The sequence below is a fragment of the Podarcis liolepis genome (genome assembly GCF_965112155.1).
Source record: "Podarcis liolepis genome assembly, chromosome: 7".
Lineage (NCBI taxonomy): Eukaryota > Metazoa > Chordata > Lepidosauria > Squamata > Lacertidae > Podarcis > Podarcis liolepis.
In genome coordinates, this window is record NC_139561.1 from 66,722,161 (window position 1) to 66,750,103 (window position 27,943).

The following is a 27,943-nucleotide window of genomic DNA, read 5'->3' on the forward strand; positions in this document are numbered from 1 at the left end:
ATTTGCTCGTCAAAGTGGCATACCTATTTTCAGTGGTGAAATGCCAAGGGCCTGTAAACAAGAACCCCATTGTTGGATGACTTCCGGCATTAAATATTGCTTGCTGATAGCATCAATCACATGCAGTGGGAATGCATTTTTGAATGTTTCAGAGGATTTCAGTAATTATTATCCGGGCTGGAAAATGAGCTAGGAAACTGACCCTGCCCTCCCCAGGAAGAGAGGCCATTTCTTCAGCAATGCCACTTTAATTTCTTAGACTCTCTCCTCTGATACCGAGACTGTGAATGTGACACTTCATTTGCTTTAGAAACTAGTGGTTTGGGAAATATAACTTGGTCAGGTTTTGCCATTTCAAAGTCAGCCTCACCAACTCTGCCTCCCTATTGTAAGAGCCAATCAATCTTCCCATTTCTTTAGGATTAAGAGTTGGGAATTCTTAGTGCACAGAAATATCTGATCCACATATATAATGCTGCCCTCCCATCCTCTCTGTCAGGCCCTTCTCTCCAGGCTCTGCTCCACTCCTTTCTTGAATCCGTTTCCCTGGCTGGAATGTGTCCTTGAACTCTGATAATACCTCTGGCTTGCCTGGATTGAGAGATGTTTGTAAATGGAATGTAGCCTGCTCCTGTGCGTGGAGACAGTCAGATCGTGTATCCACAGCAGCGACTAGGGGAGGAATGACTGCTGGGAGAAGCATAGAAAGAAGAATTGCCGTGGTACACCTGCATCAGCACAACTGGATGCCTTCATTTGCCCCAGCTGCAACAAAACATGTCTCTCCCGTATCAGTCTCTACAACTACAGCAGGCAATGCAACTCCAATGGATTGACTTCACCTCCAAAGGCATACTCCTCCATTGTCTCCTGAAACAGATGGATGCCAATAACAAAGCTTGCTCTACAAAGGTAATAGTCATATCTTTTGTTCTGCCCACTTTTGCTTTTGTTCCTACCTATTCTTGGCTTTGGCCTCACCCACTACTGGCATGTGGTACCTGGAAAGTTGCTCATGAGGGAATGTGGCCCTTGGACTGAAAAGGGTTCTCTGCCTTTGCTTTAGAACAAACTTGGCCCTCCATATGTTTTTTGAGACTACAATTCCCATCATCCCTGACTACTGGTCCTGCTAGCTAGGGATCATGGGAGTTGTAGGCCAAAAACATCTGGAGGGCTGAGTTTGAAGAAGCCTGCTTTAGAATGTGATGTATTGAGTACTAAAGGGGGAATCATGGGGGATATGTTAGGCATCTGTTTGGTCACTGGATGCTGGACTAGATGGGCTATTGGCCTGATTCAGCAAGCTGTTCTTATGTTCCTACGTCTTTTGATGGCTATTAGTCACCAGTTTTAGGCTCTCCAGGTGCAAAAGAAGACAGGGCTCCTGCACCTTTAATAATTACCGGTATGTAGAAGAGAGGATAATGCAGGTGTTACTTGTCAGACAAACACCACCTATTGAAATTCCCTTTTCTACACTATAATTAAAGGTGCATGAGTCCTATCCTTTTTTGCACCAGGCCATCACATTCACCATGGCTAAACAGAGAACCTCTGCACTGAATACCAGTTGCTGAGGCAGTCAACATTTGGAGACGACTACTGCCTTCCTGTCCAGGCGGCGGTATTCCTGGAAGCAATCTGGTTAGCCACTGCGAGTGGTATGATGCTGTACTTAAATGGACTTTTGGTATGATCCAGCAGGGCTCTTTGTACAGTGCTAACGTGTCTCATTCAGGATTTTCTGAATGGTGAAATATGCACAAGTAGATAGGTTGCTTCTTCCTTTATAATCACACACATCATCACTACATCATGCAAGATGTCTTAAAATAAAAATAGGAGACTGGTGATTTCTCATCCATCCTCAGTGAGGCCTTACAGGGGTGGTACACCACTGAAATCTACTCTTCTACACAGCTAACAAAGGTGCACAAACCCCTGTCCTCTTTTTCAATATGCTTTACAGTGGACCCTCTGGATACAAACTTAATTCACACCCCGAAAATTATGTAAATAGAGGTGCGCTTCTGCGCATGACGTGATTGAGCGCTTATGCGCATGCGTGCGCGGCAAAACCCGGAAGTACACACTTCCAGGTTTGCCGTGGCTCTAATCCAAAGATTCCGTATCCAGAGGGATACGTAAGTAGAGGTACGACTGTATATGTTAGAGTGGGAAATTGGAAGAGAACTCAAAAGCAGGAGATGAAATTATTGTTGTTAACTCTCCAACATGATTTTATCAACTGTCATTTTCACATCAACAATTTACAAGGCATTGCCAAGCATACTGATTTATATGACCCTTCACTCTTTGCATTTTTGTTTAAAGTCATACCATCCTGGAATTTCATTTACTTTGCTCCAGAGGCAGCAGCTGGTGTCACTTGTTATTTTCATTTTTTAAAAATTGCATTCATTGATGTCTCCAAGTGCCGTTCTTTCCTTTCTGTTCACATCAAAGGAGCAGACGTGCCTGTGAATGGCAGCAATGTTCCTGTTGTGTTCCCTCTTCTTCTTTTTTTTTTGTTAGTTATTGCTGTAGCTGGTTCATTTTCGTCTCCATGAAAAGCAAACACAAGCTCTACAAGAGGTTCATTGCATATCATCATTTCATTACAGGGAAGGTGCTACTGAAACGGCACCCCCCGGCAGCATTATTCCTCTTTTCTCTGCATGTCATGATGTAGCTATCCAAACTGGCATCGTTCTGCTCATATCAGTACTTTACACATTCAGAAGCAACAATGGAAACACGAGAAAAACATTTGTAACCTGCAAAGCTCACAGTAACAGGTTGCTTAGAGAGGGGATAGTCTGTTACAGCAAACACATTAAAGCATTTTGCGACACCTTAAAGATGAACAGAAGCTTTGGTGGACTAGCGCCAACTTTGCCAGGTGCATGAAGTGTTATCCTTAGTTAGCAGTCAGATACACAGATACACATTGATATGAAGAAGAAAGTGGGGCCAAATGGCAATGAAATGAAACACAGCACAATCTGTGACAACTCACTCTCTGAAGAGCTAATCCTTATGTAACCAACACAACACCATCCATGCACAAGAGAGAGGGATTGGCAGGCTTAGGAGAACCTCAAGGTTTGCAGAAGTACAAAAACACTTGAGAAAAAGAAGCAGTGGGAGAGTTCCAGAGACAGCCTAAGGAGGCCTGAATGCTCAGTGGGCAGACAACAGCAAGCATCTGTTGAGGGGGAGAGATGGAAGCCCTTAGGGGAATGGCATGGAGTACTGTGGGAAAGGGCATGGCTAGTTGGAATCTTGAACAGGAACACTCCACAATGTTGCTTCTCTCCCCCCACTTCTTTTGTAGACCTCAACTCCTCTACGTAAAACTTACATGTATGTAAGTGCAGTGGCTATTTGCTACTCACTGCTTGCAAGAGGAAAGGCACAAATTCTATTCCGATCTGCCAAGGTTTCCTACCTGATTCCCTGGAACTGATCCTGAGTAGTCACTACAGGTAACTTGACAATTGAATTATTTCCATTTTTGTATAATACTATAGTGTAAATGCATTGCCTTTTACTTGAATGTAGCCTACCTTGATTTCAGCAAGGCATTTGACAAGGTGCCCCATGATATTCTTGTAAAGAAGCTGGTAAAATGCGGTCTTGACTATGCTACCACTCAGTGGATTTGTAACTGGCTGACTGACCGAACCCAAAGGGTGCTCATCAATGGTTCCTCTTCATCCTGGAGAAGAGTGACTAGTGGGGTGCCACAGGGTTCTGTCTTGGGCCCGGTCTTATTCAACATCTTTATCAACGACTTGGATGATGGACTCAAGGGCATCCTGATCAAATTTGCAGATGACACCAAACTGGGAGGGGTGGCTAACACCCCAGAGGACAGGATCACACTTCAAAACGACCTTGACAGATTAGAGAACTGGGCAAAAGCAAACAAGATTAATTTTAACAGGGAGAAATGTAAAGTATTGCACTTGGGCAAAAAAAATGAGATGCACAAATACAAGATGGGGGACACCTGGCTTGAGAGCAGTACATGTGAAAAGGATCTAGGAGTCTTGGTTGACCACAAACTTGACATGAGCCAACAGTGTGACGCGGCAGCTAAAAAAGCCAATGCAATTCTGGGCTGCATCAATAGGAGTACAGCATCTAGATCAAGGAAAGTAATAGTGCCACTGTATTCTGCTCTGGTCAGACCTCACCTGGAGTACTGTGTCCAGTTATGGGCACCACAGTTCAAGAAGGACACTGACAAACTGGAACATGTCCAGAGGAGGGCAACCAAAATGGTCAAAGGCCTGGAAACGATGCCTTATGAGGAACGGCTAAGGGAGCTGGGCATGTTTAGCCTGGAGAAGAGGAGGTTAAGGGGTGATATGATAGCCATGTTCAAATATATAAAAGGATGTCACATAGAGGAGGGAGAAAGGTTGATTTCTGCTGCTCCAGAGAAGCGGACACAGAGCAGTGGATCCAAACTACAAGAAAGAAGATTCCACCTAAACATTAGGAAGAACTTCCTGACAGTAAGAGCTGTTTGATAGTGGAATTTGCTGCCAAGGAGTGTGGTGGAGTCTCCTGCTTTGGAGGTCTTTAAGCAGAGGCTTGACAACCATATGTCAGGAGTGCTCTGATGGTGTTTCCTGCTTGGCAGGGGGTTGGACTCGATGTGGTCTCTTCCAACTCTCTGATTCTATGATTCTATGGTCCTTCTGGCACTGTTCAGAAGTGATGCAGTTACATAATATTAGACTTACAGATTTAATACTATTCTTGGATGTGGTGGGGAGGATTTTCAGAGGGTAATGTCTGTATTGCTTCAGAACTGTAATAAGCCAGCCCTGCAACATTTTTTTTTTTGGGGGGGGGGGGCTCCAGCTCATTCTGCTGAGTGGGGCCCTAGTCTTCTGCCCCTAGGTCTTGCTCTGGTGGCACCAATGCTGTTCTGATGTGCCAGAACAAGGGTGTCATACTTCACTTGCAATTTAAATTAAGATATTTAAAACTACTGATATTTTAATTTCCCATTACCGTTGTCAGGTATGCTGTCAATATGCCAATTTCCTTGGGATGAAATACTTGCAGCAAGTCTATTAATGAGGGGGCGAAGAAGGAACAGCAGAGATTTTCCTCCAGTTTTTAAATTGCATTGGGCATGCTTTGCCATGCTGCACACATGATCCCTGTGGATGTTGGCCATTAACCTCCCACTGTGACCTTGACATCGCAGTGGTGCAATTCCTTCTGGTTACTGTGCACCTACCTATCTGGTGACTTCTGAATAAATAAAAAGGAAGCTGTTTTATTTTTAACACATTTCCCACATTTACAGTGGGCAGTCCTGACCTCTGGGTCAGAAATTCCCTAGCAATTAAATAACCAAACCAAAGAGATTTTGGCCACTTCTGTTGGCTAGAAATATTGATGAAGGTCCAGGCCTTGCAAAGCTTTGGCATGGCATGCCTCTTTAAAAATAAGTCAGCATTTCACATTCCAAGAATCTGAAGGGCCCTAACTTGTGGGAAATACTTTTCATATAAAGTCTGCTTGGTGCTCAAAGGCAGTGGTGGTCATTCAGTTTCATGACTTGGGAAAGCAAGCATGTGACTGCAATAATATGGATAGATACAGGGTAACCCCTTCCACAAGACCTATCATGCTTCTAGTCCTTAGTGCATGGGTGCTAACTTCTGCCACCTCCCAAGCATATTCTTAATAGCCCCCAAAGTCCCCACCAGGTTTGGTGGCACAAATAAATTAGATGCACCGCTTTGATGGACAAAGAGGTTTAAGCACCTCTGCCCAACCCAGCACCCTGATGGGAATGCAAATTTCACCTATGGTCATCAGACTGATAAAGTGATGAATGGGGGGGGGGCAAAAACTGCCCTCTTGAACTGATCTTCATGCATCTGCTACGGAGGTTGTATGTGTGTGTGAATGTGGGATGGTCTCATTTGCTACTGGTGTGCATGCTCCAGATAGTTGGCCAAGGGTGAGTGTGGCCATCAAGTCAAAGAGGATTAACACACCCACCCCACCCCCGTGTTAGGATTTCAGAGGAAAACCAGGGGGGGTACTTAGGGATAGGGAACCTTTTTCAGCCTGAGACCCACATATCCTTGTATGACACCTCTCAAGATCCACATGCCAGTGGTGGTCAGAACAAGGATGTGACTCCTACCTTTGTACAGTAGGCTACAATGCAGCCATGCAAAAGTTAATGATTTGTACACATGCAGAGAGGGGGGGGTAAGCAATGAATCATCTGCACAATTCAAAAACACATTCAGCCAGGCAAAACCACAAGGAGGGCACGCAGCAGGGCAAATATGGCATTCTGGGGACAAGTCCTGAGGCTGGATAGCAAGCAATGAGGCATTATCAGGGTTCAAGAACATTCCGCCAGGGAAATGGTAGGATTCACGGCTGTTTTCCTTCTCATTTCATTTTTACAATAACCCTCTGAGGCAGGTTAAGATGAGATACACTGATTGGCCCATGATCACTCAGTGAGCTTCATGACTGAGCAGGGATTCAGATCCTGTTTTACATGATCCTAGCCCAAGAATGGGGAACCTCAGGTCCCAGGACCCCAATGTGGTCTGCCAGGCCTCTTGGGACTCTTCACAGGCTGCACCCTCTCTGAAGCCACACCCCTCACCAGCCCTGCTTTGCCATTCTCATTGAGTGTTTTCACCTGGCCAGAATGTCTCTTTGATTTCTGATAATGCCTATTTCTTGCCTGGATAGAGGAGAGAGAGGAGTGTTTGTAGAAACTAGCCTACTGCACAAAGGCAAAATTTGCATTCATTTTGTCCACTTTTGCCACTGGCCACACACACCCATTGTCATGTGGCCTTCAAGCTGCACTCTCCTAGCTCTACATCAGCCTTCCCCAACCTGGTGCCCTCCGGGTGCTTTGGACTACAGCTCATAAACTCCAGCTGAAGTGTGCTAGAAAGGCTGCCCTACAGGAATAGTGCGATCCTATTCATGTCTATTTAAAAGTCCCCTGTGAATGTGAATGTGAATGACTTCCCAGGTAAATCTGTACAAGACTGCAGGCTAATGCATTTAGTCATTAAAAAACGTGGTAGTTAACAGGGAATGAATGCTGGTAATTGGCTCTACGCGGTTATCAAACTTAAGATTCCTTACTTGAGAGTAACACCCAGTGTCTCCCCCACCCCCGAATTCAACAGGACTTGCTTTCCTGCAAACACGGTTTAGCTAGGATCGAACTGCCACTAACAGCGCACTCCTTGGCCCTTTTACACGGAAGTAAGTCCCATGATATCTAATGTGGATGGGCGGGCAGGAGGCAGGCAACGGACTTTCTACCAAGCATGCTTAGGATCGCACGCAGCAGGATGAAGACGCCAGAGCGGCGGCCGCGATTGCGGATGGATGACTTAATTGGGAATTTACGACGGCGGGAGCATTTGGAGGAGGAACTGCGGAGAAGCGAGGTACTACTACCTGGAGCAGCTGCGAGGAGGTGGGCTTTCTTGCTCCTCTCCGCCCTTCCCCGGAGCGTGCGGGCCCCGGGCTGGGCCGGAGAATCAGCCGGAGTCGAGGAGGAGCCACCCTCTCCTTCCCCGCTAGGCCGAGCAGCCAATAAGGCGCCAGGGGCCGGCATCCAGCTCCTCCTTCCCGGGGAGAGCGGAGCCCGACGCTGAGTGTGCTGGTGGAGCGGGGGAAACAAGCGGCGGCGCAGAAAGTCTTCGGGCGCCCGAGTAGCCCGCAGCGCCGAGAGGCGAAGGGCGGCAGTGGTCGAGCGCAGCGCCTGACTGCCCGGCCGCCCTACTCGCAGCTCCGCCGCAGCGCGCGTAAAGAAGCCTGAAGCGCGGCTGGAGGCGGAGGAAGGAGAGATCGAGATCCCCTATTAGCCGGACTTGCAGCATTTCTCGGGGCTCCGAGAAAGCAGCCGCAATGCCGCTTGCCCAGCTGGGAGCGGAACCTTGGCCCGACATGGAGCTGGTGGACATGGAGCTGGACGCGGAGGTGAGAGGTGGTGGCGGTGGGGCTCCGGAGGAGGGAGGGAGAGGGGCGCTAGGTGAGTCGAAGGAGGCGGCGGTGGGGCATCGCCTGCCTGCCTTCCCTCGGAGGGCGAAGGTCTCCTGGTGACTTTTTTCCAGGATTGCCTGCAAAGGAGTGGCGTCTGCGCCTGTCGCCTCGTTGCGCCTCCGCGCAAAGGACCGAGAGCGCGCGTGTTCCAGCTCTCTTATTTGCAGGCTGGGATTGGGTCGTGGGGCTGCTGTGAGTTGGGGAGCGGGTGGCAGTGTGTCGAGCGCCCCCCCCCCCGCCCCTTACATGCAGAAGTCACTACATAGGTTGACACACAATCTGTGAAGAAGCGGGTCGGATTCTCTTTGATTGTATGTACGTATAAGTTTCGTTATCGTTGTCCTTTGGCCCAATGAAAGCGGTTGCTTGCCTCTCCTGGAAACTATTGCAGAAAAAGCTCTTTCCTGCAATTAAAAAGTAACCCAACCCGCATCATTGGGCCGATCAATGTGTAGCTTTATATGTTACGTCGGAGACCTGCAGCTAATGGTTAGGTACTTCCTTCCTTCTTTCCTTCCCCGGTTGGAAAAGAGTTGAAGGAGGGCGGGGGGGGGGGCGGGAAGGAAGAGAGAGGATTGCTTTTCCCGATCCTCGGTTGAACATGCCCACAAGCAGACTTCCAGTTGTCGTGACACGATTGAGTTATTCTCTTTAAGCAGAGCAGGAAGAGTCTGAACATTAAGAATCCTGGAGGGGATTTTATTCATTCTGCCCTGAGGTTGAGGCATTAATGCACTGCATTGATCTTAGCTTGCCACACCAAGGTTGTTGTAACTTTGCCCCCTTGAGGAATAGCATCCTTGTGGATTTGTTTAAAAAGAAGAAATCTCAAAACTTCTGGCTCAAACTATTTTTAAGGACAACTTCCAGCTTTGCTCCAAAGGTATGAATAATTGAGGCTTCCAGGCCTGACTCGGATAGAGTTTATTTAATGCTTGTCTGAAACAGCTGTGTGGTAAGATCTGATGTAATTAGAAAGGCAGGTGGAAAGTGGGGAGGGGGATTGGATTGCAAATCTCTGAAGCAGCAGGTTAGCAGTCTAAACACACTGAAGGGTTCCCCACCCACCCCAAAGTGGTAATGTTTTAATATCTCAGGCAAGGAACCCACATAACTCTCAATCCATATATTTAGAATTCATTTTCTATCATAGGAATGCAAATGCAAGCTTTTACAGCTTTGTGAGGAGGGTGAGCCAGGCTGAGTAGGGCTCAGTGATTCATCCAAATTAATGAAATTGTGTCCTGGGTATTTATGTGTTACACTTGTATCCCACTCTTCAACTAAAGGGATCAGGATAGCCCATTTTAGCCTCACAACAACCATGTTAGGTGGGCTAATTTGTGAGATGGTGAGACTTGCCCAAGATTACCCAAGATCACCCAGTGAATTTCATGGCTGAATGGGGATTTGTACCTCCGTTTTGGACCTTAGTCAAACATTCTAAACTTATTAACCCACATTTGCTCTTGAGACTGGGAACTTGTGTTCTTGTCTGTCATGGTGTAGCTTGGCTTGTCACCTAGGAATGGTCTGGGTGACAGTCCCGCAAACCAGGATTGGTAGGGTGCCAGCCCCTGCATTTTTTACTTTGTTATAGAAAGGCGCTGTTCTGAAAACCTGTGGAATGGTTCTAAATATGTCCTTGGTCAAATGATCAGGCATCTTCATCAGGCACCTGGTCTGCACATGCAAGTAGTTGTTGTTGGCATCTGTCTCTAGAGACAATGGAGTGCACTTCTGAGGGTGAAGTCAAACAGCTGCATTAGCAGCACCCAAGTGACCTCCCTAGGGCGTATGCAGTGGTAGAGGCCTGAGATGGAAAGATGGGCTATGTTAGAGAGTGACCAAGGGAAGTCTAACTCCTCCCCTACAAAACCATCTTGGGTGTTAAGATTGGCTTGCTCCACTTGCTTGCTCCATCTTGGTTGCTCCACTGCCTTCAGAAGTTTGGGGGTAGCAGTGACCCAGGATAAGGAATTATCTGTGGCAGCCTCTAAGTTGTGGAACTCCCTCAGCATAGAGGTACTTCCGGTATCTTCATTATACAGCTTTCAGCGAAGCATCTCTTTATGCTGCCTTTTGACACGAGTGATATATTTTTTAGGACCCACCTTATTTCTGTGATTGTAAGTTGTTATAAGTTTGTAAGTTGTTATAAGTGTGATTGTAAGTTGTGATTGTAAGTTGTTATGACGCGGGTGGCGCTGTGGGTAAAACCTCAGCGCCTAGGACTTGCCGATCGCATGGTCAGCGGTTCTAATCCCTGCGGCGGGGTGAGCTCCCGTCGTTCGGTCCCAGCTCCTGCCCACCTAACAGTTCGAAAGCACCCTTAAGTGCAAGTAGATAAATAGGTACCGCTTTATAGCGGGAAGGTAAATGGCGTTTCTGTGTGCTGCTCTGGTGCCGGTTCGCCAGAGCAGCTTCGTCACGCTGGCCACGTGACCCGGAAGTGTCTGCGGACAGCATTGGCTCCTGGCCTCTAGAGTGAGATGAGCGCACAACCCTAGAGTCTGTCAAGACTGGCCCGTACGGGCAGGGGTACCTTCAGTGGCGTAGCGTGGGGGTGCAGGGGGGGCCGGCCGCACCGGGCGCAACATCTGGGGGTTAGGGTTAGGGGGCGCAAATCCACGGGTTAGGGGCGCAAATCCACGGGTTAGGGGGCGCAAATTACTTGCCTTGCCCCGGGTGCTGACAACCCATGCTACGCCACTGGGTACCTTTACCTTTACCTTAAGTTGTTATAAACTGTTTTTGATACTGTGTTTTTGTTTTGCCCTGGAATCTTAGGGTGAAGGGTGACTAATAATAATTATTATAAGAAAAATCATTGCCTGCTGGTTCACTGGATGGCATTGTCAGTGTTGAAGAAAAATTTGACAGCAAATCTAGTTGGCTTCTTATGAAGAATGAGAGGGTGCTATCTTGCCCTTTACCTCAGGCAGGAAAATGTATTGGGCTGCTGGTCCTGGACTTACACCACTTTCAACTGCAGGCAGAATGCACTTCTGAATTCTCCCACCCTGCAATGTGGCAGGGGGGAACTTTTTGCAAGTAGAACATTATAAAACGGTAATGCTCTGCAGAGCCTTGCTCCCCTTTGACCTGCCAGGAGTTTTTGTGCTGTTTCTATATGAAGGTAGGTAGTGCTTTAAGTGGCACAGTCCTCTCTGCCAGTTCAGGATTCTCATTCTGCTGTACCTGTAAACCAGGGCCACATCTGTATAATATATTTCTCTTATACCACATTAATGGTCATGGCTTCTGACAAACATTCTAGGAGCTGTAGTTTAAGGGTGTGGAGAGTTTTCCTAGAGTGGCCAGGCAGGGCATTGTAAGAATGGCAGCTCTGTGAGGGAACAACTCTCAGCACCCTTAACAAGCTACAATTTTCCAACATTATTGGTATGAGTGCTTTAAATGTACGGTGAAGATTGTGTCGCGGGTCTCTCAATCTTTTACCCATGCTAGGATACCAAGGTGGCTCTCCAGTCCTTTTGTAATTCACAAGAATGAGCTAGTGCAGTATCATGGTCCAAAGGGGGAACATGAGCATATGAAGAATTCAGACTATCCATCCTTCAAGTTTAGCATTTTCCACACTGGCTACCAGTGGTTCTCCAGGGTCTCGGGCAGAGGGAGGCTTTCCTCTTACCCTGCTCTCTGAAACTTTTAAATGAAGATGTCTGGGATTGAATTTGGGACCTTCTGCTTGCCCATATGATTGGGCTGATTAATGGCTGACTGGCAAATGGCATACTGGTGCTCTGGTTGCAAGGAACCCTGACAGTTCTCCTTTAATGCTTTGCAGTGTGCTTGCTGCCATGCAGAATCTGGAGGCGATGCTGTAAGCTCCTAGTCTCAGTCTCATTTAGGACAGAGATAAGGCAAATCTTGATCAGTGCTTTATGTGGGTGGTGTGTTGGGTGTGTGTGTTGTTCTGTTAAGGTGAACCTTAGGGTGGAGCACTGAAAGGCACAGCGGTAGTGTTATTTTGAAGAGGTTATATTTAAAACTCTAGCCTGAGGCAGCTGCCTTTCTCTGCCTAATGATAGAGCCGGCCTGCTAATAAAGTTTTTCACAGGTTAACAATTTCCAGAGGGCTAGCCCAAATAAGTGTGTTGTAGCAAGACTTTTGTTCTTTCCTGGTTAGTAATGTTTGCGAGCTTATTTACAAGGCTGCTCTAACCTTTTCAGACCTGGACCCACCAGCAGATCCTTTTATTTTAACCACATATTTTTGGTTTGGTAGTGCTGTTGCTACAGCTCACCTTAGATCAGGCTGTGACTCAATAGTGGGTCCTGACCCACCAGTTGCAGGCCAGTGCCCTAGGCTGCGTGCCCAGGAGTTCCTAGGCTGTTTTTTTTTTTTTATAAAATTTTTATTGGTTTTACAACGTTTTAAAAAGACAAACAAACAATGAAAATGACAAACAAACACGCATAGTTTCGTACATATTTTCTTATAAACCTCTTTTCTTGGACTTCCCCATACCCCCCCTCTCTGCATCCCAATGTCCATACTTCAACTAGCAACTCCCAATTATTGCTTTCAAATCTCTGTCAACTTAGTCCTTTTCTATCTTCTAACCATATATCCCTGTATCCCCTTGTTTCTGAAAACCACGACATTTTTAACATTCATTAAGTTTATAATAGTCCTTCAGATAACTTTTAAATTTTCTCCAGTCTTCTTCCACCGTCTCTTTTCGTTGGTCACGGATTCTGCCTGTCATCTCGGCCAATGTCATATAGTCCATCACTTTCATCTGCCATTCTTCCAGAGTGGGTAAATCTTGTGTCTTCCAATACTTTGCGATGAGTATTCTTGCCGCTGTTGTAGCATACATAAAAGAAGTTCTATCCTTCTTTGTCACCAATTGGCCGACAATGCCCAGAAGAAAGGCCTCTGGCTTTTTGGGAAAGGTACATTTAAGTACCTTTTTCATTTCATTATAGATCATTTCCCAGAAGGCCTTAATCTTCGGGCAAGTCCACCAAAGGTGATAAAAGGTACCTTCAGTCTCTTTACACTTCCAACATTTATTATCAGGCAAATGATAGATTTTTGCCAGCTTGACTGGGGTCATGTACCACCTGTATACCATTTTCATAATGTTTTCCTTTAAGGCATTACATGCCGTAAATTTAATACCGGTGTTCCATAACCATTCCCAGTCAGCTGACATGATGTTATGTCCAACATCCTGAGCCCACTTAATCATAGCAGATTTTACTGTTTCATCCTGTGTGTTCCATTTCAACAGCAAGTTATACATTCTAGATAAAATCTTAGTATTGGGTTCTAACAGTTCAGTTTCTAATTTTGATTTTTCCACCTGGAAACCAATTTTCCTGTCCTGTTTAAAAAATTCCATTATTTGACGATATTGAAACCAGTTTCCAACTTTATGCTTCAATTTCTCCTGACTTTGTAGTCTGAACTTGTCTCCATCCTGTTCTAAGATTTCCCAATACTTCGGCCATCCGGCCTCCGTATTGAGTCTCTTCACTGCTTTGGCCTCCACTGGTGACACCCATCTAGGGGTTTTATTTTCCAATAGATCTTTGTATCTTATCCAAACATTAATCAATGCTTTCCTAACAATGTGATTTTTAAAAGCGCTGTTTACTTTATCATACCAAAGATATGCATGCCAACCAAAAGCATTGTTAAAACCTTCCAGATCCAAGATATCAGTGTTCTCGAGGAGCATCCATTCTTTCAGCCAGCAGAAAGCTGCTGCCTCGTAGTACAATTTTAAGTCCGGCAGGGCAAAACCCCCTCTTTCTTTGGCATCTGTTAAAATTTTGAATTTAATTCTGGGCTTTTTGCCCTGCCAGACAAATTTCGAAATATCTTTCTGCCACCTCTTGAAACATTCCATCTTGTCGAGAATCTGCAAGGTCTGAAACAGAAAAAGCATTCTAGGCAATACATTCATTTTAACCACAGCGATTCGGCCTAGCATTGACAGTTTCAAATTTGACCATATTTCTAAATCTTTTTTAATTTCTGACCAACATTTTTCATAATTATCCTTGTACAAATTCAGATTTTTAGATGTTAAATAAACCCCTAGGTATTTCACCTTCTTTACCACAGTCAAACCTGTTTCCTCTTGAAATTTCTCCTTTTCCATATCTGTTAAGTTTTTCCCTAAAACTTTAGTTTTTTGCTTGTTCAACTTAAATCCAGCTACCTGGCCAAACTGTTGTATTATTTCTAAAACCTTTTTTGTACTAGTGTTTGGCTCTTGCAAAGTCAATACCAGGTCATCTGCGAACGCTCTTAACTTGTAATGTTTAGCTCCGACCTGCACACCTTTAACCTGCTGGTCATTTCTTATCATGTTCAGCAACACCTCCAGAACTGAAATAAAAAGTAATGGGGAAATCGGGCACCCCTGTCGTGTTCCTTTTTCTATCTTAAGTTCCTCCGTCATAACATTATTTACAATCAGTTTAGCTTTTTGTTCAGAATATATTGCAGCCATACCATTCTCAAAACCCTGGCCTACCCCCATCCCATGAAGATTCTTTCTCATAAAACTCCAAGAAATGTTGTCAAAGGCCTTCTCCGCGTCCACAAAAATCAGTACTGCTTTAGTGTTTATATTCACCTCTAGCTTTTCCAGAATGTCTATTACATTCCTTACATTGTCTGCCAGGTGTCTTTTGGGGAGAAAACCTGCTTGGTCCTTATGAATCCTCTCCATCAATACTCTTTTAAATCTTTTTGCCAAAATGTCTGCAAAAATTTTGTAATCCACATTGAGGAGTGATATTGGGCGGTAGTTCTTAAGTTGGGTCTTTTCAGTCTCTGACTTTGGTATGAGTGAAATATATGCCTCTTGCCACGATTCAGGGGCCCTTTTTCCCTCAAGGATCTCGTTGCACACTTCTCTTAGTGGTTGAGTTAGCCATTCCTTCAACGATTTGTAGTATCTGGAAGTCAATCCATCTGGTCCCGGAGATTTGCCCAATTGCATGTTCTGAATAGCAGCCTCTATCTCTTGTTCTGAGATTCTCTGGTTCAAGTCCATCTTACTTTGATGAGAGATGTTTTGTAATCCATATTTTCCCAGGAATTTGTCTATATCTTCTTCATTTTGGGGGCCTTGAGTGTAAAGCTTTTTGAAATAACTTACGAAGCAGTTTCTAATTTCATTAGGTTTAGATATATTCTTTCCATCCACCTCCAGGCTTGTAACTGTATTTAGTTTCTGCCTTTTCTTCAATTGCCATGCCAAGAGTTTACCACATTTATTTGCTGATTCAAAAGTCTTTTGCTTCATTTGCTTTATCTTCCATTCAATCTCTTGGTTCATCAATTCCATATATTGTGTTTGATATAACTTGATCTCTCTTAAGATGTCCTGAGATTTTGGTTTTGTTCTTAATTTTCTCTCTCCTTCCTTTATCATTTCCAATAGCTTCTCTTTTTTCTCGTTTTGTTTTTTCCTCTTTATTGAATTTTGTTGAATCAAGAATCCTCTCATGACCGCTTTACTTGCATCCCAGATCACTCTTTTCTCCACGTCGGTCCTCATATTTATTTCGAAATAATCTTTTAAAGTCTTTTGGGCCTTCATAAGAATCTCCTTGTCCCGAAAGAGGGTGTCATTCATTCTCCATCTGAATTGACCAGTTGTTGTAAGTTTCATCTCCATCTTCACGGCGTTATGGTCGGAGCAAGTTTTTGGGCAGATTTCCACTTTCTTAATCTTTGGAGCCATTCCACTAGTAACCCAAATTTGATCAATTCTGGTCCAGGTCGTCATTGCTTGGGAGAAGAAGGTTCCCTCTCTCTCCAGAGGGTTCCTTGTTCTCCATATGTCTATCAAGTCCATATTTTCTGTCATTTCAAAAAAAGTCTTAGGGAGTCTCCCTTCTTTACTAACTGTTAGTCTTTGTGCCTTGTCCATGTTGGTGGAGACCACACCATTCATGTCTCCCATGATTATCATATTGTAATCCAAATAGTCAGAAAGAGTTTCATGAAGTCTCTTAAAGAAGTCAGATTTGCCTTCATTTGGCGCATAAATTCCAACCACTAAAAATTTTTCTCCTTGAATTTGTATTTCCACTGCCAGATATCTCCCTTGTTCATCCTTAAATATCATTTTTGGAGCCCATTTTTCCTTAACATATATTACAACTCCTCTCTTCTTGACTTTGTCTGATGAGATAAATTCTTGTCCTAGCCTTTTATTTATAAGTAGTCTCCTGTGGGCTCTGGTTATGTGAGTTTCTTGTAAACATATCAAGTCCAGTTGTTCTCTATTCAGTATGTGAAATACTTGTCTTCTCCTCAAAGGCACATTGAGTCCATTACAATTCCAACTAAGGAATTGCAGAGCCATCTTGTTATTTTTCTAAGGCTCCTCCAACAGCTCCAAGTTGTTGCTCTTCTTCTGATGGTGGTGGTTTTTGTCCAGTCGAGAGATTCAGGATCTCCAGTGCTCTCCTCTGTTCTCCAAGTACGTCCACAATCCCCTTCTGTAGCTCCTCCTGATATCTTGCCAAAAAAATTTCTTTATCTTGAATTGTCTTTATTTTTACCTTCTTTAACTTGTAGTCAAATGACAGTCCTTGTGGGAACTCCCACCTGAAACGGATGGAATTTTTCTTTAGCAAAAGAGCTAAGTCCTTGTAGAAGTTTCTTAAATCCAAAATATGTTTTGGGATGTCTTTGAAGAACTGTGCAGTTGAATTTCCAATTTGCAAGGCCTTTTCAAAGTGTAATCTTAATATTTTGTCTCTTTCCTCCTTGGATCTGAATGTAATCAGACAGTCTCTCGGGGTCTTTCTGTCTTGCTTTTTTCCCAATCTAAAAGCAGTCGTAATTTTGAATTCGTCTTCCTCAAGGTCCCAGCAGTCCACAAACTCCCGTGTCAGATATTCCACAAGGTTGTCTCTTTCGTTCTCCGGGATCAGTCTTAATTTTAAGTTTCTCTCTTTCCTCTGTAAGTCCCACAAGGCCAAAGTTGAGTCATGCTCATAGACCTTCTTGGCAATCGGCTCTAATTTCTCCTGTGTCTCTCCCGCCGTAGCCTTGGCATCTTCCGCAATTTGACGCGTAGTGGCATTTTCCTCCACCAGTTTATTTATAGATTCTGTATTCTGGTTTAATCTTACTGAAATTTCTGCTAATTTTAGTGTGTTCTCTGAGGTCTGTTTTGTTAAAGACTCCAAAGTTTGGTTGATCTTAAGCAGCGCATCTGTCACAGCTTCCATAGAGACGGCTGTCCCTTTATCTTGTCCTGTTGTTCCTGCTGCTCCAGTTGTTGGGCCTGAAATTGATCCTCTTTTCTTTGCCTGTTGTTGCTGCAGCTGTTGTTGTTGCTGATGGTGCTTGGTCTTAGCTCTTGTGACTATCTCTTCTTGTGGGCCACTCATGTCAAGGTCACTTCCCACGGGAATTTTCTCCCTTGGAAAGTTCCACTGTCAAGCTGTGGCAAACTTTACTTTATCCTCTAGAGGGAGCAAATCAAAATGGCCATAGAACAATGTTCCAAGTACAAAAAAAAAAAACAGGGGAGATTGTCCAGAATACAAAACAAGAGCTTAACACAGTCCAAATCAATATTGCTAGAAAGCTTGTAGCTTTAAGCTGCCACAGTTATCCAGTTTGTATTATTTCTTCTTATACTACAGAGTAGCCAGACACTGTGGGAACTTTGTATCAAGATATCACTTTACAGGGAAAAGTCAGTTCAGTGTGCTAAAAAAAAAAAAAAAAGGCAGACCGTTTCATGCTTTCAGATAGGTGAGACGACAGAGATTTTTAACTTCCAATAGATCATGCAATTATTAGTCCAATTCACCTCCCCTCTGCCCTGCTAGCTGGAGGGGAGATCAAAGGTCCAAATGTCCGGTTTAGCTGATTAAAGAGCTGGTTTAAACGGATGCAAGTTTAGAGCTCCGTTGCTTTCACTTTCATGCAGTCGGGGGGAGGCAGACTTCCTTTGTTTAGATCTCCCCCGTTTTTAGTTCAAATTTTAAAGTTTAGAGGGTCCCAGTTATTTTTCAAGTCTTACTCACGGGAATTCAGTCCGAATTTTCTTTTCAGGAAGGAATCAGCGCTCTCCGCTAATGGCGACGCGGCTTCACTTCGCAGGCTGGGTAGCGACTCTCAGCACCGCGCTCGCTCCCGGTGTCGCTTTCACGGTACCGGGGGGCGCAAAGGTGCCCACCGAGTCTCCTTGTTCTCAGGCTTCAGCGCCTGGGATTTTAGGGGTCCCCCGCTTGCCGTAGCAGGTAAGACCCGAACTTGCGAAGCAGTCCTTCCCCGGAGCTCGGGGCTAGGACCGCCATTAAGCGCTGGCACCGACCGGAAGTCCTGCAGGAGTTCCTAGGCTGTTGGTTCAGGAGTGTTAAACACACTCGGGACTTTGAGACTATTGCCTGGAAAGTGGTAGTGTCTCCTTACTGTGAAGACTAGAAGAAGCTAGCAGGGTTGATTATGCGGCCCATACTGGCTACTGCCAGCCATCTTTGTTAGCAGGAACCTGACATAGCATGAGCATTCTGCCTTTTTTTATAAATTTTAAGAATTTGAATGTTCAGCAAAGAAGAATTAGAAGCCTACACTGAGAGTGGGGCAACCTTTTCAGCTCAGGTGCCACATTCCCATCTGGGAGATCTTGCTGAGGCCACATACCAGTGATGGGTGGGACCAGAGGAAAACATGGGTGAAGCAAGCAACAAATGACATTCCAGCCAAGCAATAACATGAGGTCGGAAGTATGGTTGGTGAGGGGTGTGGCTTAGGAGAAGGTGTGGCCTTGAGAAGGGCCAGATAGAGTAGTTTAAAGGGCTGCATTTGGCCCCCAGGCTTGGAGAGCCCCATCCCTGTCCTAAACAATGCTTCGATTTATGTTAATTAAGGCACCCAGGGTGCTTCTTGAATAAGAAAGGGGAAATGGCTCATGAGAGGGAAGGAAGGAAGGACGAACGGACATCTTACTTAGTTAAAAACATTGGATTTTTTTCAGTTGCATACAAAATGTACAAGGGTGTGTAATATTCATAATTATGTTGCACACCGTTTCCCTATCCACCCAGCCTAGAAGCACTAATGTGGGGCGGCATTATTTGTAGATTTCAGTTTTGTCTGATTCCTTGTATTGTAAGGAAAGGATAGCAAGGAGGGCGAATGTCCCATTTTATCTCCTTTGTTGACTGTCTGGTTTACCCTATTGATTACCTGGTTTATGCTAATACATTTTGGGTTGTTTGAGATACAGCTAGTCTTATGAGAACTGCAGTTTTATTGTAAGACTTTTCTGCAAAATACACAGTTCATTTTCAGGCGGACTGGCTTGACGCACACACAACTGGAACAGCCATTGATCTGTTCAAACCTGGCTTTGCCAACCTTTGCCAGCACGTGCCTGTTTAAAGGCATCACTACTTTCTCTGCCTATTACTATTTATTCTTAACCAGTTGGCTCAATGCAGTAACCAAAGGAGTGGTTAAACTTTACATTAGGTAAAGGGAAAAGGAAGAAATGCACCCTGCTGTCTTTGTCTCAGACTGCCCTGTGGGGGTAGGTGGGTTTCCTCCAATTCTTTTCTTTGCTTCAAAAGAATAATGTTGCCTCATTAAATAAATAATTCAGTCCCTTCAAATACTGTGACATTTAAAGTAAAGGCTGGCAGTCTTTTCTGTCACAAACAACAGTAGCCCTAAGGGCTGAATTGACCCTTGGGTTAACTAAGCTTTTGGAGTAGGATCCTTTACACAATCCAAAGGGCACCGCTCCATACAGATTGGAACCTCGCCACTCAGGACTTGGGGTCCTCTTTAATGTCCTTACTGCTGAAAGAGGGTTTGTTTGTTTGTTTGTTTACTCACCACATAACAGGGGAATGTTATCTATATTCTCAATTTGGGAGAAGCTGGAAACTCTGGCTGCCTGCCTGGCGTGAGATGAGTATCAGGAGGGGAAATGATTGTGCTCTGTGTAAGTGTGGCAGATGACAGGTGTGGGGATTAGCATGACAGTAAAAGGGTGCCTGCCTTCAAGGGAAAGGTATGGGGGCATTCTGGACTGTGCTACTTTAGACTGCAGGTGAGGAGCTGCATGCAAAACCTTTTCTCTCTGATGTGCTAGTTTTCTGTACAGGGATTTTTTTAAAAGTGCAAAGCAATCATAAGCTTTCATCATCACCACCATAGCATCAAGTGGCACAGCCCCGAAACATTGTGAACACACATTCCCACATCATTCTGCATATCTAGGGAACGCTTTATACAACCCACAGAATTCAGTGCTGATGTTTTCCCCAGAGAGCACTACTTTAAGCAGTAAGTACAGGGTTGCACGTTTAGGGAGGATCATAGGGAGTTGCCTTGTAGAGTCAGATTATTGGTCCATCCAGCTGAGTACTGTCCACATTGACTGGTAGGGGCTGTCCAGGTTTTCAGGCAGGGGGCATTGCCAGCCCTACTCAGAGATACCAGGAATTGAACCCGAGGCCTCTGCATGCAAAGCAAATCCTCTACCACTGAGCTGCAGCCATTCCTCTTAAATTCCAATTCATTTTAAAAAACCAAAACTTTCCTGCAAATAGGGTGGTAGCGTGATAGGCAAATGGGTGAAGTCTACTTTTCACATAAACATCCAAAATGTGGTATTTTCCTATGTGAAAAGAGGAATCTGTTGTGTACACAACATTCAAACATGGAATCCCCACTACCTTCAGCTCCAGGTGGTATAAACTCACTTTGATTTTGCTGACCCTATAAACTGGCCATAGAACAGTTCTCACATTATCTGTTCCTCTTTGTGCAAGCATTGTTCAGAGTGTAGCTGAGAGCAGCAACTCCGATGATTGGGTTCCACCAAGAATTCCCCCAATTCCAGCTTCACGAATTACAGGTCAGTGTAACTCATGCTGTGAAGTGTTATGGGAAATGTTCCAGGGCAGTCCACAATAGCCGTGAGCTCTTCCTTTTGACATGTGGGCATGGAGGCAGATTGACTAGCTTACAAAAAATATAGACATCTCTGCAGCAGGAGGAGGACTGTGTCTTGGTGGCACCTTGGCGTGGGGAGCAAGAACATTAATAGGTCATTTTTTTTTAAAAAAGGGCATGAATGGGGGAGGGAATGCATAAAACATGCAAGTGCTAATTTATATGCATGGATGCAGACTGAGCCTTTAAATGTCACAGAAGGCAAGCCAAGTAATTTCATGTCCAAATCACCCCAGGTATGCTTTTAATTTTTGCCCCACCTCGTATCAGTTCATCTTCGGTTCATTTTCTCCCAATTTCCCAGCAGATCTTGCTCCAAATCTGTTCAACCCTCCTTCAGTTACTCCTATTCATTTTCCTCCAATCTCTGGATAACATCCTAAGTTGATTTATGTCCCCAAATTAATATCCAACCCAGTAGTCAAGATCAACACTGGTTCAGTTTCCGCCTAAAGTGTATTACCTGCTTGGTAATGCTTGGAGTGCTCAGATAAAGATTCGGGGCACACATTTCCCAGGCCCACAGCTAACAACGCCCAAGGGGGGGGAACCACCTTTGCCACGCAAGGCTGGAAAATGTAGGTCTTTGCCTATCTAAACTCTTGGGAAGCTATTTGCTTTTCCAGCTTGGTGACCCTTTCAACTCTTCATTCTTGTCTCTGTTTCAGAACATCACTCCGCAGTTGTTTAATTGCCTCCCCTAGTGTTATGTCAGGTTTTGTGTTCAGCTTGTCCCTCGTTCCCTGCGTGCTATCCATGCTATGTGGAAAAGGCCAGAGCATCAAGTAACAAGTTGTGGCAGGGGGATGGGGAGGGGGAATGCTCACAGAAAGAATCCTCTTATTGTTTCTGTCAAATCAGGCAGAGTGCTGTCAGGAAACATAGAAACTGCTCTGGGCCTTCCTTGGGATGGTCTTCTGGATAGCTCAGTCCCCCCCAGAGAGCTACAATTCCCAGAGTTCCCTGGGAAAGAGGGACTGACTGTTAAAGCACTCTGGGAATGGTAACTCAGTGAAGGGACTAGGGGTCCCCTATCAACCCTCAGCATCCATAACAATCCCAGGATTCTTTGGGGGAAGCCATAACTGTTCAAAGTGGCAGGATAGTGGGTCTACTTAGGCCCCATCTGTGCTATACAATTCCAACAGCCTGACCTGATACAGAGAGTAGCGATCTATGATGGCTATTGAGTTGGGTGGGGTGGTTGCTTTCTTCTTCCAGTGCAAAGAGTTTGTTTTAACTCTAGTTATCAGGAATCTCACTCCAGTAACCAGGAGAAAGGTTAGTGACAGCCTCTGTGACATGCAAGGCTTTTGTCATGCTTGGGATTTATTCATTAATCCTGCTGGACAGGCAGCCGTGCATTTTTTCCTGACTGAGGTCTCAGTTCTGCAAGCGCCGCAGCTTGGCTGCCTTCTGAGTAGGGCTGTTTAATGGGGCTTGAATTTAATGCAGAGTGATAGTTGGGGTTTTTTTTGTTCATTTGTTACAAACAACTTGGAATTTAAGTTGTTTGAATCCTCCTGCTTTTTAGTCATAGGGATCCAGAATTTCTATCAGTGCCAAAAGCAAGCAGGAGATAATAGGTTTTCTCTTTTCTCTTGATAAGTTGACACCAAACAAAAGTCGAGGAGCTTGGTAAAAAATGGGGGGGGGGATAATGATAGGAGTACTTCTCCCTGGCTCCATCTTTATTGCTACCTTCAAGAAAATATAATAAGTGAAATTTCTTCACAACTGCTGTGTAGCTGAATGCACATCCCTTTGCCGAACGCTTAATATTTCAAGAAAACAAAGCACTTTGGCTTTCATCATCCCTTGCCTTGTGTCACCACCACTTCCTTAATGCCATTTTCACACACACTAAGAAGCATTGTTGATCTTGGTACATATGTATTTTACATTCTCTGTCTTGTTTCATACTGTTTTAATAATCCTGGCTTCCCCCACTGCACCCCACCCTGAAGAATTCTGGGCATTGTTTGTGGATATTAAAAATCTTTCATCAGAGGTCCATAGTAGCTCCTACTTTTTTTTTTAGAATTACAATTCCGTGGGGAGACAGAATGAATTTCATTCCCCACCCACCCACTGTGCATTTCATGATTTGGAGTGACATTTCACAAATGGTTTTCACTAGGTTTTTATTTATTTATTTTATACAAGAAGCAACAATCAACACTCAACCATCCCCCACACCCACCTCCAGAAGCATTATTTAAAGAATATTTAAATTTTAAATAAATATTAAATAATATTTATGAAAGATATGTGCATGTTACCCCATAACACAACAGTTTTGGGGCAGTATACAAGAAATAAAGTTTTGGTGATGGTTCCCCCCACCAGCTGCAGATATACCGTACCTTCTGTCTGAACTCTCTTTTTTTTAAAAAAAAAAAATCCCCTGCAAACCATTTAAGGAAAAAAGGGATCGTGCCCTGTGCGTGCCAGAAATACTGAGCCATATCGCCAAGTCACAGAGGGAATTTGAATATAAGTTGTTCCCTCTGGCTCTCTGTATGCGGTATGTTGTGTGATCAGGATTACTGGAGTTAACTTGGGTTGTGTGGGCAGGGCTGATAGATGGATAATCCTGCTTTAAGAGTGGGTGTTAGTGACCTTCTGATCCCTTCGAGCCATAAAATCCTAGGATTGGCCCAGGCGGGGAGCTGTTCACTTGCCCTGGGACTTGCAGTGATTTTTTCCTACAAACTCTTTGCGTTGATGCAAGAAGATATATAGGAATTGGTCTAATCCGGGGTGGGGGGGGGTGAGGCACAATCCATAATGTGAAACTGCCAAAAAGCAGAGCTTGGACAGGAATGCTATTTTTCAGCATAGGTAGTTGTATTCTAGCAAATAGTTGTGCATGAAGCAGCCATGCCTGTAAGGCCAGAAATGTTACTATTTATGATGTTAAGATGTTTTATTGGGGTTGGGGACCAGATTTCCCTAAATGTGTTATAACAATGAACAAATCAATGCCAGGAGTATTAAGGGAAGCTGGCAGGTGCTGAATCTAGCAGTGTCAAAAAGACTGGCCAAACCAGTTTTCTGTGCTCAGAAAGTGACCTGAAAGAAGATGGGCCATTAGCAAGAAACAAAGAGAGCAGAGTACCGGACCATTAAGAACAGTCTGGGGATGCAAATATTGCTGCCCAGCAGAGAGGTGGAACCCTCCCCCCACCCCTTTGAGTAGCAGAGTCACAGGCCAATGGTAGCAGACAAAGACCAGGTTAGGGTTTTAGCTGGGGGAGCTCCTTGGAGTCAGTTAGGGAGAAGGAGGGGCAGAACTCCATGCGATTTGGGGATGATAGGCTGAAACTAAGAAACCCAGCGAATGGCTTTTTGCTGTCCTTTGAATCAAATGCTGTCCTTAAGGGGGAAGCCAGACCCTCATAGAATGTGAGTGCTTTGCAACCCCTCCATCTAGGTGTACTGTAGGTTGTATATACAGTGGTACCTTGGTTTACAACCATAATCCGTTCCGGAGGTCCATTTGTAAACCAAAACAGGTTGTAACCCAAGGCGCGCTTTCACCAATGGGGCCTCCTAAATTTTTTTGTTCGGAATAATAAAAAAAGCGTTTGTAATCCAAAACATACGCAAACCAAGGTACCACAGTATGTGTAAATAAAAGCACATAAAGACACTACAAGTCTCTCTTGTGTTTCACTGCCCACGAAGGGAACATGGATCCTGGTAAGCGCACCTGCAACCCCTGGGCTCTTGGACTGCTTGTGGAAATTGGGATGCATGTAAGACTGGTGTTAGAAGTGGGATCTGTGTTTCCTGCAGGGGAAGCTGAGAACTAGGTGTGCCTGAGCCAAAATGGAGGGAGGAGTAGTGACACCCCTTGAGCAGCTGGGCCAAATCCAGCAGCAAATCAAGCAACAGATAAAGCAGTGGAGCCAGTGGTTCAGTGAAATGAAACAACTTCAAGCAGAGTATGTGAGAAGTCTCTGTTGAGAGGAAAGTGTGACTCCCTGGGAGGCAGGAGCCCTGCTTGGTGAGATGCTACAAGGTGTCAGGAGTGACCCAGGAGCTCAGCTGCAAGGCACTCAAAAGGAAGGGGTAGCTAGAGAGATCCAGAGCATAGGTGGGTAGGGGAAGGGCTTAAACTGAGAAGAGATGCAGTCTGTAGCTGAAGGTGTGGGGGAAGGCATGTTGGCAGGAGACGAGAGGCTGCCGATTGATTTTTCTACCCCCTGGGTTGCCTGCTGCAGAAGAAGGTGCAAAAGGAGAAAGGCAGGCAGGCAATTTGAACTACTTCAAATTGATTTCTCCACCCCTGGGGTGCTTGTTGTGGAGAAAGGGGGTGCAAGAGGAACGGTGGCTGCAGAGATGCCAGAAAAAAGAGAGCAGATGGTTCCTGCTGAATTGGTGAACTTACCCAGTTTCTGAGGGTGATCAGATAGTGGACTGCTCTCATGTATATGCCTTTCTCCACTGCAGATTTATTAAACTGGAAAGCTACCACCCCTGGAAGGTTGTCAAGAGAGGAATGTGGCCCGTGGGCTGAAAAATGTTTTCCCCTAGCTGGGGCACAGGAAACCGCAGATCACTGCCTGACCCCAGAGTGACAGAAGATGCCCTTGCCATCCATCCCTAATTTATTAAACAAATCTTTGTTCCTGCACTTATAACTTCTGCATGGCAGGGAGAAATCCAATGGGTACAGCATTCCTGATCAATGCTGGATAAGGCATTACCTGCTGAATTTCTGCTAAATATGCTGCTGAGAGAGGCAGGGGAGCTCTGCCCACCCCACCAAAGGTAGCAACCCTGGACCAGAATGTCAGTTATGTAAATTGCTCTGGGATCCTTGCCATGAAGGTCTTAACAAGGTTTTCTTAAACCTTTGGGTGTCAGTGAGTCACAAGGCAGGGGTGTTATCACAGTTGCACGGGGGGGGGGGGGAGTGTTATACGGTATTTGCAATTCCTAGGCTATTCAGGTATTAATGATTCAGTTTTAGAGACTAGTTACGTGTTTGTGCATGTGTTTTGTGTCCATCTCAAGGGTTAGAGCTCTTGATTCAACTTGCAGGGTGGGGCTGTTGGGAGTTGTAGTCCAAAGCATCTGGAGGGTGCCAGCTTAGTGAAGGTGGCTTTAGCATTTAGTAACCTGACTACTGTGGTCCATGTGTTAGGCACCTTGAGGCTGGATTACTGTAATGCTGCCCTTGGGTCTGGTTTGGAAGCTCCAGCTAGTAGAGAATGTGGTGGCCAGATTGCTAATGGGGGCATCTAGCTGGCTGCAGTGGCTGCCCATCTAACTATTGAGCCAGGTTCAAGGTTGAGCTGCACTATGTGATTCTTCTGGTCATCAGTTTTGGCCTCCTGTCCTGATGCTTAATATTTCAGACCATTCATAATCAATCAGTGGATTCATTACCACAAGTTGTAGGAATGCTCATGAGTTTCATCTGAGTTTGGCACAAATGCAGTCAGTAAAGTACTGGACCAATGACACGGAACCTCAGGCCCAAGGGCCATATGTGGCCCTCCAGACCTGTCTGTTTGGCCCCTGGAACTCTCCCCAGGCCACACCCCTCACTGACCTTGTTTCTTTTCCACTTTGAGTGTTTTTTCCTGGAGTGGATGTTGTCCTTGAACTCTGACAAAGCTTCTTGCTTGTCTGGATGTAGGATGGAGGGAGCTGTGTATAAAAGCTAGCCTACTTTACAAAGGTAAAATTCATAGTTACTTCTTGGCCCACTCACCACCGGCATGTGGTCTCCTGAAAGTTGCCCAGAAGAGAATGTGGTCTTTGGGCTGTAAAATGTTCCCCACATATGGGCTGGAAGAATCTGCATCTTCTGACCTGACAAGGCATCTCTTCTGTGTTTTGGGAGACATAAAAGAATTGTCTCCACTAGTGATAGTGAGTTCTTACCCTGGGGTTCTTCAAAGGACTGTGCTAGTACTAGTAAATTATGATTAATGCTACAAGTTGCACTGAAGTTTGGGTCTTGCTATTGGTGACAGCAGCAGTGGCAAACGGTAGTGTGGCAAGCCAGGTGAGCTTTGGTACAGCTGTTCTTTTCTAAGCCATTCAAAGGGGTGTACCTTTGCAGGGCTAATTTTCTGTAAGGAAACAGTACATAGTTGAGGGATTTATTGAACCTTATTTCTTTCCTAGTGTCTCATTGTATGGTTAATTTCAATGCTTCAACCTTCCCAAGGCTTGTGTGTTTTTTGTTTTTTTAAACCTATTGATAACAATGACTGGGAAGCAATGGGGGGAAAAGGAATCAAATGAGTTTGTCCTCAAATCTGCTAAACAGCCTTCAAACCATGCTGACGCTTTATTATGCTAATATAACAGCAGTGTAGCTGATGTAAAATTACACAACCAACCCCAGGTGATTTCAAGCTGGAATGAATTTGCTTTTCATGAAATACACAACCCTCACACTTGAAAAAATAAATAAAAATTAATTAAAACTTCTCAATTCTCCAATATTAAGTGGCTTATTTGGACACATTATTACTGCTAAGTGGATTCCCTCATGCCCCCATAGGCAGTGTTGCATTTTGACCCACATTCAGGGGGGTCTTAAGGCAAAGCTCCCTATGTTAATTGGGAGCCTGTTTTCTCTCTCCCCCCTCCTTTCGAGAAACACATGTGATGTTTAAAACAGCAACAACCGACCCTGCTGCACACCTGTAAATAGGGCCCAGCCCTGAACATTTTGGGGCCCAAAGTGGGAAATTCAAATTCCCCACCTCTGCATGAACACGCTCTAATTAGCAGAGGACACAATCCACTGGAAATTCTTATTTGTGTGCTTCATTTTAAATGAAGATAAAACGAGTTTTCTGGTCATTTTTAAAGACCAAACAGGTTTATGGCAGCATAACTCCACTGGGTAGC

General features: G+C 44.8%; 1 protein-coding gene and 1 long non-coding RNA gene across 2 annotated transcripts in view; both read left to right on the forward strand.

Moving 5' to 3' along the window:
- The first annotated feature begins 484 nt into the window (after window positions 1-484).
- RPS6KA1 (ribosomal protein S6 kinase A1) overlaps window positions 485-27,943 on the forward strand; it is a 97,917-nt gene continuing 70,458 nt past the window's right edge. The window contains 3 exon segments of the mRNA XM_083511915.1: window positions 485-912; window positions 3,341-3,371; window positions 3,374-3,491. Of these exon segments, the coding sequence (XP_083368041.1) occupies window positions 778-912; window positions 3,341-3,371; window positions 3,374-3,491 (284 nt within the window). The 5' untranslated portion in view covers window positions 485-777.
- LOC310710857 lies at window positions 4,708-5,315 on the forward strand. The gene is made up of 2 exons (XR_014528279.1): window positions 4,708-4,739; window positions 4,839-5,315. It is a non-coding gene; the product is annotated as an uncharacterized lncRNA (long non-coding RNA).